The sequence below is a fragment of the Pelophylax lessonae genome (assembly GCF_965119305.1).
Source record: "Pelophylax lessonae genome assembly, chromosome: 1".
Classification (NCBI taxonomy): Eukaryota; Metazoa; Chordata; class Amphibia; order Anura; family Ranidae; genus Pelophylax; species Pelophylax lessonae.
Window position 1 is genome coordinate 625,795,584 of NC_138768.1, and position 12,593 is coordinate 625,808,176.

Consider the following 12,593-nt stretch of genomic DNA (forward strand, 5'->3'; position numbering starts at 1 on the left):
CAAAACACCTAATGCATGGTACACACGTTAAGTTTTATTCGTTCAAGCCAGTGGGCTGAACTAAAAAAAAAATGGAGGTAACTGTACTAACTATACGTTGTTAATACAGTGATCTCCCCCCTGTGCGATTTGGGTTCTGAGAGGGGGGTCCTCAACCCGCCGCGCCCCAGAACACACTGGTCAGCACTTGCAGCCATTGGCAGCACTACAAGCACTGATGGGATGCTAATCGGCTGCTGGTTTTCCAGCATGCTCATTCGACAGAAGCTGGCTCTGAGATCGGCTTCAGTTAGACAAGCAACTGTACACATGGGCCCCCAAAGTCGACTGGTTTCTACTGTAACAGCAGATTCCAGACAATATTCAGCCCGTGTGTATGGGGCTTTACTGCACAAGCTGAAGTTAGAAGCTTATTGGTCACTATACACAGATGCTCCAGAATCTGTTCAAGTTTCAGTACATTTCCCTCATCTCGTCTTGACAGGAGTTTTCTTTTAGAACTACAGCTAGAGTGAACATTGAACTTCTATTGTTACTGACACACAAACCTGATTTTAAGACATTTGAGCTGTCATTGTTACCCTGCTTAACATCATATATAATGATGTGACATATACTTTAACATTTTGCTGCATGTGACAATTGACAGCCAATCAATGTGTACTAATAAGTAAAAAGCTATTTTTAAATCTGATGTTGCTAGTAGAAATGAATGAATCAGCTATTTGATGGAAGGTTCTATGTTGAACAAGTGAATTATTATTCACTCACCTACCTGAATATGAAAACACTTTCATGCACAAACCAACATTAAAACATTTCCAGTGGATGACAGCATCCCCAGAGTCAACTAAATCCTGCTCTCACCTGAACTTCAGAGTTATTTTTGCACTAGCACACCGGAGGGTTCATAGTCAATTTCCCTTTTTTCAATATTCTTTGGGTTTTAGATGCTTGCTTTGTATCCAAGTGAGTTACTTTATTTTATACATGTTTTAAATGTGTATTCCCTATCAGAAATAATTTAAACCCAATAATAATCCTTTAAGTGGAACTTCAACCAAAAGGGGAATTTTCGTTTTATGTCCCCCCCCCCCCCCTTCATATTTGGTACAAACATTTTTTTGGGGGGGTACCTAGTTTTAATAGGAGCATGGCGCTGGATATTTAGACAGGTAAGTGTTCGTTTATTAAAAATCAACAGCTACAGTATTTACTTTTTTCTTTCCAGGGTGAAGATCCTCTTTAAAGGGTATCTAAACCCAAAAACAAACATTCTAGCAGCTTAGTAGTTCTTAGATAAGGTGGCTGCATTTGTTTTTTTCAAGCATTTTTTCTTTATTTTCAACTGGTAATCCGGCAAATAACTTCCTTTCCCTGGATGGCTACACTTACTCATCCAATTTATCCATATAGGAAAGCATGGTTGTCACAAACATGTCTGCCTTTGTTCATCTTCATTACATGGTGGATGAGATTAGTAATTTACAAAAGAAAGGACACATTGTTTAACGCTTCCAGTGTATCCCACAGAAAGTGAAAGAACAGAGAATTTCTAACAAGATCAACAGGTATTTTCTGTACTTGCTGAAAATATTCTTAGCCTAAGAAAGAAAAACAATGCCACTACCACATCTAATGACTGATAAGCTGCAATAAAAATATGTTTTTTAGACTTACCAGAAATACTTGTTTACTGGAGTACAGTGCAGGACACAGGCTTCTTTAAATTGTTGACAAATAGATTATATGCAGATACTTACAGATCAATGGACACTGGCAAAGAAAAGGCTGCAGGGACAACCCCCCTATATAATCCCCCCTCCCCCCTCCCCCCACAACTAGCCTCATTTTGGTAGCAAGCAACAGGGAGAATATTACAAAAGAGGAGAGGGTCCTAAGTCCAGTAATGTACTCCAGGAGACAGATTTCCCTGGTAAGTAAAAAATCTAATTTTCCTGACCGCACAGTGGACACAGGGATGACTAGCAGTCTTGTGCTGAAAAGTCTATGAAGCACTAACAGATCTGGTAAACTGGGCTTCTGGTAAGGGAGAAACCCTATCATTCAGACTATAGGCTCTACAGATAACTTGTCTGGTTTGCCTAGCGATGGTAGAGCAACCCTTGCAGGAAACTTTAGAAGGTGCAAAGAAGGAATTTGATTTCCTAAAAGTGCCAGTAGTGCAGAGATAAACTCTCACAGCGCATTTAGACAGTGGAAAGAAATTTCCTTGTTTTGAAAATGTTTTGAAAAAGGACATAAGAAGGGAAGGACAATACCCTGGTTAAGCTTAAAGGCAGATACCACCTTTAGAAGGAAAGAGGCCTTAGGCCTCAAGACAACTTTTTTCTTGTGCAAGAATAAGAACAGCTCAGATAGGGAACAAACGATAAGGCCTCTAACTCAGAGACTCTCTTCACAGAGGTAATAGCCACAAGAAATGCTACCTTAAGTCTGGGTTCACACTATTGCAAACACAGACACAGCAATGCAGTGTGAATCACATGCAATGTCTATGCGATGCAAATTCAGCCATACAGTTTGTATGGCTGAACTCACATTGCATTTGCATGAAAATGCTGCAGGAACTTTTTTTTTTCCGCACTGAAATCAGATTGCATGGGTGTGTATACCCATGCGATCCGATTCCTGACCGAATTCACAGTTTGCTCTGCGATCTGCAAACCCATCTTAGGGTGTCATTAACTTTGTATTGACACCTGCAGCGGTTCCCAGAGGGCAGTGTGAACTGCCTGTGAGGCAGATACAATGCGGGAACCAGCACTGGAATTGCGCTGGTTCCCGCATCGTAATAGTGTGAACCCAGGCTAAGAGTAAGGTCAGACAAGGGCATTTCCTTTTTAGCTTCAAAAGTAGGTTTGTCTAAAGAGCCAAGAAAACCAGACTTGGATTCCAAGGGGACTCCAAGGGAAAGAACTGAGGGAGAGACCTGAGTTACCCCGTGAACAAAATCCTTAACCAAGAAGTGAAAGACCAAAGGTCTCTGAAACAGAACAGCCAAGGCCAAGATTTTTCCTTTAATGGTACTCAATGACAAATGTTGATCCCGACCAGTTTTGAGGAAGAACAAACTGTCCCACATTGTACTTTCTGGGGAATTTCACACCAAGCAAAATAGGCCTTCCAAGTGCGATTGTAGGCTTTTTGAGAAAATTGATTTCTTAGCCTTTAAGAGGCAGGACTGGCTAAATCCAAAAAGACCCTGTCCATCAGGACCATGGCTTCAGTAGTCCTGCCGTTAAAGCCAGCAACTGAGATACAGAATGAAATACTATATCATGAGCCCCACAGAGGGTCTACCAGAAGCTTGAGTATGTCTGAATACCACATCCTCTTGTGCCAATGCAGTGTGATGAGGATCCCCAGGATGCCCTCCTCCTCAACCTGTGAAGTAAGAAGAATCTGGAGGGGCACCAAGGTGTAGCTCAGGTTGAACTGATCCCACAGGATCCCCAGATCATCCACTGCAAAGGTCTGAGGGTGCCTGTACCTAGTTACAAACCCATCCAATTAGCTATTGAATTTGTATGCCAGAAGATCCTCATCTGATGTCCCCCACCTGTGGTTAGGGAACCTTTTACCCTGCATGAGTCGTTAAAGATTGACAAAGTCATATGAGTACAGTGTTAACCTGGCATGCACCATGAGAACCTTGCACTACTGTCGAGGAAAGGGTTTCGCAAACTCCAGTGCCAGGTTGGAGATCCACCACATTAGGCCTTAGAGTCAGACGCATGGGATGGCCCAAGGACCAAAGTTGTTTGTCCCACACAGCCACAATGTTGCAATGCAATGGTCTGAAATGAAATTGGGAGTATGGTACAGACCCAAGGGAAGCAACCATGAGACCCAGAACCCTCACACAATGAATTGAAGGTTTCCTCTGGGCCGGGAAGGCATGTTTGTTCTGATGCAGAAATGTCATGGACCAGGATTTGTTTAGCTCAGAGCAAGGCACTCCAATCTGTAAGATGGAGCAAGGCACTCCAATCTGTAAGATGGATTCAGCAATGGTTTCTTGAAGTTGAGGGTCCAATCAAAACTCTGCAATGTCTGTATCTTCTGTTGGATGTTGGCTGTTTAGCAGGAGATCATCAAGATAACCCACAATCATCAAGATAACCCACAATGTGGATGCTTTGAGAACAGAGCAGAGCAAAAACCAGGGCACACATTCTGGTGAAAACCCAGGGGGTTGTAGATAGGGCAAAGGGAAGAGTGAAAATTTGGTAATTGTGTTTGCTCACAGCAAAATGCAAAAAGTATTGATGAGGCAAAAAAAAATAGAAATGTGCAGATACAGTAGGTATCTCATAGGTCTATTGAGGCCTGAAAATTCCCCAGAAGGCGGGAAGCAATTTGCCCTGTAAAACCAGTGTGGGAACAAGTTGAGGAGACTCTTTAAATCCAAAATGGATCAAAGCCTTTTATTCAGTTTGGGAACTGTGAAGAGGTCTGAGTAAAAACCTTGAAAGTATTTTCCTATTCATACAGGGGTAATAACCCCTTGAACCAGGAGCTGTTGGGCAGCAGCAAGCAGATCTGCCTGACATGACAGAGAAGGAAACGCACTACAGAGCATAGTGCAAGACTCCAGTTTGTAGACCCTGGAAATGAAACTCTAGAACCAAGCGTCTGAAATAATCTGGGACCAGGAGGCTGAGAGAGCAAAAAGATATCCTTTTGGTTGGTTGGCTGGTTGGTTTGGAAGGCCATGTTGTCCTTCAAAAGTAAGTTCCTGGCTTAAACTTAGCATTGAAATAGTTAGAGGGATGAAAGACACCCTTCTTACACTAAAGAGTAGAAGGCCTAGTGGTGAAAGTACAAGCCTTCTTTCTTCGGGGGAAGGACTATGGACTTAGGGATTCATGAAGATGGCAAGCAATATATCACTCAGGAATCAGCGCTCACTGACAGCTATGGGATGGATCATAAGGGATCAATAACAGGGGAGAAATCAAGATATACTCAAAATAAATCAGACGAGAATTAGTCCATACAGTCTGTAGTAGTAGGGAGATGTCAAGGAAAGGTTCTCAAGATGGATAGATCCACAGGTGGATGGGGACGGCACACACAGTTGCTGCAGCTCCTTAGCAGGAAATGGGAATTCCCTCAGACACAGACAAAAAACAGCAGAAGGAGGGCACCTGGGTCAGTGAGAAAGTAAAAACAAGTAGCACTTTATTAAGATACACTTACATAATAGTATCTTGCAAGCTGCACATAGGGTAGATGACTGGGATTCCAGCACAGATGTTTAGTTCAGATAGCAATGGTCCTGCCCTATACAAAAATGTGGGTTGCTTGGCAGGGCCCACAAAGGCGAAACTTAAGGAGAGCCTTTAACCTTATATCTGCCAGGTCTTTGAAAATAGGGATTTCTTTGAACATTGCGATTTTAGAGACCCCTTCACTAAATACTTTTAGGCGAGCAGATTCAGGCTGTTCCAACACTAAACAAGAGCATATAGCTTCAATAAACACAACGTAGGAAAAATGTCTGTAGCAGGCATATCATTTATTTTTGCCAGTACCTAATTACCTGAGGGTAGTTGCATATAACCTACTCACAATAATTTTAAGAAGCCTATGCCCTTTACTGTTCTCAGGACATTACATTTTTGTAACACATATTTGAAAGAAAGCAAAAAACAAGGATCTTATTATAAATTGGCCACTGTAAAACTATAATATAAAGTTAACACAGGTTCAGGTATATGTTAAGTCTGTCCACATATTGGACAACAAGATGCTATAAAGAGATGAAAGGTCCACTTTAACAATAAAAAAATGTGGAAAGTTTTGCAAAATGCCATTGCAAACACCAGCGTTAGTTGTTTACCTTTTTATGATTCTTGTAAACATTTCTGTGGGCAAATCCTTTTCCACAGAGCTTGCACTGGTAAGGTTTGTCCTCGCTGTGTATTATTTTGTGAGCGGTCACTTGATCAAGTCGTTTGAAGGACTTACAGCAAACCTCACAGGTGTAGGGGCGCTTCTCTGCAGAAAATGATTGGAGACATTTAATCTGTAGTTCAGTGGAGGGGAGGTAGAAGATGAAAGGCAAACAGAGTACTCTCCATAGAGACTGTTGCATTTAAGTCAGTCCAATTAAGATTAACCAATTAGAAAAGCATCTAATGCCCTTTCTAACATGATAGTTCATAACGGATGGAAGAACGAAACATTGCCACAGACTTAAAAATAATCTTTTCAAACCGACATCGAATTAACTAGCTTAAATCAAAAGAGAAGGACTTCAAAGAAAGCTAGCTTCAAGATTATACATTGGAATATGTGCAATGCATTTAATAAAATACACAATGAATAAAAAATGTTCCAAAATTTGGATTTCTTGCTTACAACTCTAAAATGTTAATCCATAAAAACTAACACACAGCACAACATGTGCACGTTATGTAATACTGCCTGAATCATAAAATAAACATGCAGAGGTGGTTGTTTTACCTGAGTGAGTTATCATATGCCTTCTAAGTTGGTTAGCTGAAATAAATTTCTTGTCACAATCCTGACACTCATAGACCTCATGAACCTGTAAAACGAGTGTTTAATGATAATTAAAAATGTGACTCTGTTCACACTGTAAGTGTTTAGTGTTGGAAGGTCCTTCTATACAACAATGTGCTTTCTCAAGATCTGCATAATTGCCATTTGTTTTTGAGTACATGAAACACCAAACTATTAAATGAATACAAAGGCACATACAGTATATAAGTTTAGGAGACAATAAAAAAAGAATGATAACACTGATAGTTCAGATGAATGGTGTTTTAAATATTAACTATAGTGACTATAATGGCCCATGGATTCTCCTTGACATGCTCTACAGGGAGAGACAGAATTCGGGAGATACATTGGTTAATCCCTGGACATACTATTTAAAGTGTAATTAAACCCTCTGGTTAATGTGCCTATAGGTAATTCCATAGGGGTGATGAGATGGGTTGTGCATTCCGGCCCTTGTTTCTCCCCCCTCCCCACCCCCTGCTTCCCCACAAACCCCCCCCTCACTTTTTTCCCCCATCCCCTTACCCCTCCTCATTCCTTTGCTGACAACTTCAGTTGCGTATTTTACCCTTTTTTCTCTTCGTTGCACTTCACCGTCACTGCTGGATCTATAACAGTAGACTGTTTTTATGTTGTTCACTCCCTGGATATGTAAGGCATTGTACCATGCATGATTTCTATTGTGTTCTATAATTGACTTTAATAAAGCATTTCTTTTTGTTTTAAAAAATAGCCTGCCAAAATTGTGAAAAAATTCTGGGTCCCCAAGAGCTTTTTGCTGTACTGTACACAATTACACAGGAATTACTTACTTTATATTGCAAAGCACCGCACAAACTGTTGGCGCTATATAAATCCTGTATAATAATAACACTGTATGTCCCAGCATGTAACAATTCTAAGCCTATACACTGTTCTGCATGTGAACGGCTCATTGTACACATATCGAAACAAATTCTGACCAGCAGGGAGAAAATCTAAGGCAGAAGAGGATTATTTGCTAAAGAAACTTTAGTTTTACATTTAGAACACCAATAAGTGAACAATTTTGTCCTACTGGCCTGAATTGCACAATACTGGCAGCTCTGGTAGGCCAGATGGTAAGTCTCTCTGGTAAATCAAAATCCAAGATGTAAAAAAAAGCCTAAGTCTTCCCTTTGCACATAAATGAACTTCGCTGGACACATCCATTTGACTTGACACATAACAGTGTGTAGAATGGCAATATTCCAATTACACACAGAAGGAAAGCAACAGTATTGTTATATATATATATATATATATATATATATATATATATATATATATATATATACACATTATGTCACACAGTCTTGTAACTACATATATATGGCACTGTGCACCCTTATATACAATTTTCAAGATCTTTATTCAACTTAAATCAGGGAATTGTACAAATATATTAGGTGAAAAGCACCCGAGCTAATCTATTAAATAAATAAATAATAAGTAATGGAATAGTGTGTGAATTCTTTAAAGGAGAATGCAGCTGCTACACTTTCTCCATACGGAAAAAGCTATAACACCAAAACCAGCAGCGCAGTAGTCCTATTATGTGTAAATAGTCCTACTACAATCATACATATTAATATAAATATATAAATGATCATACCATATGGATAACAATGTCAATAAAATGTGCAATATATAAAGTGCAAAAAATATACCACTTAGCAGCAGTAGTGAATACTAGTCATCAATTAATAATATTATAAAGTGCATATGTGTGTAAACAATATCAATTTAAAGTGCACATATTTGTAAACCATATATCAAGTGCTCCAGTGCTCTGTGCAAATTATCAAATCAGTCCTGTTTTCTGTGCTATGCCTTGCACCAGTCCATATACATTCTTAGGCATGCAGAAGGATAGCGGTGGTGGGAACCTCTTAACACCAAATACACCCCGTGGATAAGGTGGGGGCTTAATGGACCAATTAGTACACTTGAGCCTTATTTCAACAAAACCATTGCCTGCATACAGGAAGACTCCCAAGCCTATGGGTCCGCTGCCTGTAACATTCTTTGCGCCAGTGCCTCCTACACAGCTCAGGCAAAAGACAAGGGACTCCACATAGCATAATATGTTCACAGAATTTTATTAGAGTAATACTAGTTAAAAATACATAAGCGACTTCTAATTAATCAGACCGCACGCTATCCACTCTCTGCACTATTACCGTATGTCTTCCGAGCTGAGCTTCCTGAGCTTCCGAGGACGTCAACATAATGACGAAACATGTACAGCTGACGGACACGGCTACCACAGACATCTAAACCAGAGTGACACGCCATCTCCATCCGCTTGCCGGATTGTGAATATGATGAGAGAGCAAACAGCAGACACATGGTAATAGTGCAGAGAGTGGATGGCGTGCGGTCTGATTAATTAGAAGTCACTTATGTATTTTTAACTGGTATTATTCTAATAAAATTCTGGGAAAAATTCATTTTCCCAAGAATTGTGGGAAAAAATTACAACTTCAAAAAACTCACCATGCCTCTTACTAAATACCCTGGACTGTTTACTTTCCAAAAAGGGGTCATTTGGGGGGGTATTTCTACTGTCCTGACATTTCAGGGCCTCAAGAAATGAGATAGGCTGTCAGTACATCAGGTGTGATTAGGTGTGATCAATTTTCAATGATTGGCACCAAAGCTTGTAGACTCTATAACGTTCACACAGACTAAATAATAACCACTATTTTGGGTTATTTTTACCAAAGATATGTAGTAGTAGTATAAATGTTGACCCAAATTTATGAAAGAAAATTACTTATTTGCAAAATTTTATAATAGAAACTAAAACAAAATGTTTTTCTTTTTTTCAAAATTGTCGCTCTTTTTTCACTTATATCGCAAAAAATAAAAAACCCATTGGTAATTAAATACTACCAAAAGAAAGCTCTATTTGTGTGAAAAAAATGATAAAAATTTTGATTGGGTAAAGTGTTGCATGACTGAGTAATTATCATTAAAAGTGTGAGAGCACTGAAAGCTGAAAATTGGTCTGGGCAGGAAGGGGGTGTAACTGCACTGTATGGAAGTGGTTAAGAATTTCTGAAGCAATAGAATGTTTTTGTCATGCTGGATTACTTAAAATATAATGCTAAGCTCAACCATCTGCAGATACATAAAACAACCTACTAGATAAATATTCAGCTGTTTAGCATAACATTATATAAAATAAGTAGATATAGATACACAAATTATTCTAGACTTATCCATCCACCAGAAAACAGTAAAACAGGGTAGCGCAAGTTTGCACTAGCAAGTGCGAGTTTACCTTTTTGTGTACATTGGCTTGGAACCCATTCACAACTGTTTGCCCTTGTGCTTTCCATTAATGATTGCTTGTTTATGTGCATTGCATTAAAGCGTTTCCTTCATATTCCTGATATGTGTCTGCTATACCATGCACTTGTATGAGAGGGTATCCTGTTCTCTTTGTATTACTTCCTGTGTGTGAAATCCCTGGTGTTCCTGCCAGTCCCTCTACTTTCCTAATAAAAACTGACCACACTAAGCATGAGAGCACATCGTGGTCAGTTTTCTAGCTATGCTAGAAACTTCATGTGCTCTCTTCTAATGATCAGACTTGTCCTGACAAGTCTGATTTAAGACCCAGAATTTTTTTAAACCTACTGGTAGAAATTTCTACATCCCTATTAATACCTGCCATCATAAATTGTGGCTCTGTAATATACCAAGGGGACAATTCATGCCAATTAGATGTTCTTCGGAGGAAGATTACCTTTCCCAATCTCAGGTGTTGGCCAACAGGTTTCAACAAAAGGGTTATGATCAGCTTATGATTGGTAATGAGATAATGGATAGGGATACAATTCTAGCAGGTACTCATGATATATGATAGCATGATATTGGATTACAATATCCAACATAAAAAATGTGAGCAGATTGTCTCAAGATATTGGGCCATACTCAAACATGATTGAGTGCTTGGCCCGCTCTTTCCATCGCGGCCAAAATTAATTTCTAGGAAGGCACACTCATTATGTTGACCCACCAAAAAAGTCGGATAACAGGCTTTTCTCCTTTTTAAAGGGATTTTATGCATGTGGTAGATCTGCAGCCTTAAAAACAGAAAGAATTTACTTCCTTTGTCACACAAGAAACTTAGGTCATTAAAGATTTTATCACTTGCACTACCCAAGGTGTTGTTTATATGCTTGAGTGCGAGTACGGGTTTCAGTATATTGGTAGGACATCTAAGGCCCTGCATGTACGCATAGGGGAGCATATAAACAACATTAAGAAGGGTTGTACCAATCGCAGTGTATCAAGACACTTTAGAAATTGCCATCAGCGGAAACCTAATGGCCTCAAGTTTTGGGGTATAGAGAAGGTTTCACGACATTGGAGGAGGGGCAATTTTATACGACAGTTAAGCCGCAGGGAGTCATTTTGGATTTACCAAACACACATTTTGACCCCTGCTGGCTTGAATGTTGAGTTTGACCTTAATTGCATTACATATTTGCTTATAAAGCAGGTGATGTCTCCTAGCTGGCTTGTGCTGGCGTTGACATTTCTATTGGAGCTTTCACGGCCTCCTATCTGTCGACAGAGTGTCTCTGTGGACAGGGCGAGGGGCATTTCCTCCTCCCTTCCCTAGTGATAGTACCTGGCGTCCTGTTGTTAGGCTAGATGTATTTAATGAGTGGGTGTCCGATGTTACTCCGATCCCGCTGAAGAACTCCTGCCCACAGACGTAACGCGCACGGGGGAGGAGTTACGCACCCCCCCCCCCCTCTCACCACTTTATAACTGTATGGTTTACAGTAACTGGTACATGCAGCATTAAGGGTACCCCCATCTAAAATCCTCAAGAAAGCGCGAGACTCATACCCACATATATAAGGTGTATCAAGCCCGGCGAGGCCAGTTTGGGGTCACTAAGATGACAGGAACCTCTTCTGCCTTGATCCTGCATAGAAGTCTTGGCAGAAGCTTGAGAAGAGGGGTACTGACCCCACAGGGCCACCAGCGCATCTGTGGTGTCCGCTAGAGGATCGTCGACCGAGCCACAAACCTCTGCACCATTCTGTTGAGCTGGAAAGCCAACCATTCCACCTTGGGGATGCCCCACTGGAGACACAACCAATGAAACACCTCTGGATGAAGGGACCACTCCCCTTGGTCCAACGCCTGCCAAATGAGTTACTCCGCCTGCTAGTTTTCCACCCTGGGAATGTATACGGTGGAGAGGGTTGTAACGAACCGCTCTGCCCACCTTAGAATGCCGGCCACCTCCAAAGCCGCCAGGACACTTCTTGTACGCCCCCCCGGTGACTGACATAAGCCACGGCCGTGGCTTTATCTGATTGAATACTCACTAGATAACCATGCAGAAGACCCGTCAAATGTTCCAGGCACAGTCTGATTGCTCAGAGTTCAAAGACATTGATTAGTAGTCTGGACTCCTCCAGTGTCCAGATCCCCTTAACAGAATATTTGCCTAGGATGCCTCCCCAATCGGACAGGCTGGCATCCGTGGTGACCACTGTCCAATACAAGGGGAGGAACCAGAAGCGAGACCAAAAGGTAATGCCACAAACTGATAATGCTCCTCTCCCACGGCAAAGCGGAGGAAGTGCTGGAGACCAACACATATTAGAATGTGAAGGTAGGCGTCCTTGATGTCGATGAAGGCAAGAAAATCCTCCTGATGCAGGGAAGCCACCACTGTGCGAACGGACTCCATTCTGAACTTCTGCACCTGCACAAAGCAGTTCAGCGCCTTAAGGTCCAGAATTGGATGCACCTGCATTCCTTCCCGGGGACTGTAAACAGGTTTGAGTAAAACCCCTGAAAACTTTCCGAAGTCGGAAACCGGGGCTATCATCCATAAAGAAAAGGTCTTGCAACGCCCCCAAAAAAGCCTGTAAGCAGACCGTGGACAGTCGCACGTCGGAAGGAAGAACCTTGCCGGAGGGTAAGAACCAAACTCGAACTTGTAGCCAGACCGAAAGACCTCGTGGACCCATTTGTCCTCA

General features: G+C 41.1%; 1 protein-coding gene across 1 annotated transcript in view; it reads right to left on the bottom strand.

The window, feature by feature from the left end:
- PRDM5 (PR/SET domain 5) overlaps positions 1–12,593 on the bottom strand; it is a 306,280-nt gene that overhangs the window by 177,404 nt on the left and 116,283 nt on the right. Inside the window, exons 9-10 of the mRNA XM_082253594.1 lie at positions 6,496–6,580; positions 5,870–6,027 (exon numbers count right to left, since the gene is read on the bottom strand). Coding sequence (XP_082109720.1) covers positions 5,870–6,027; positions 6,496–6,580 — 243 coding nt within the window. The remainder of the gene's footprint in view (positions 1–5,869; positions 6,028–6,495; positions 6,581–12,593) is intronic.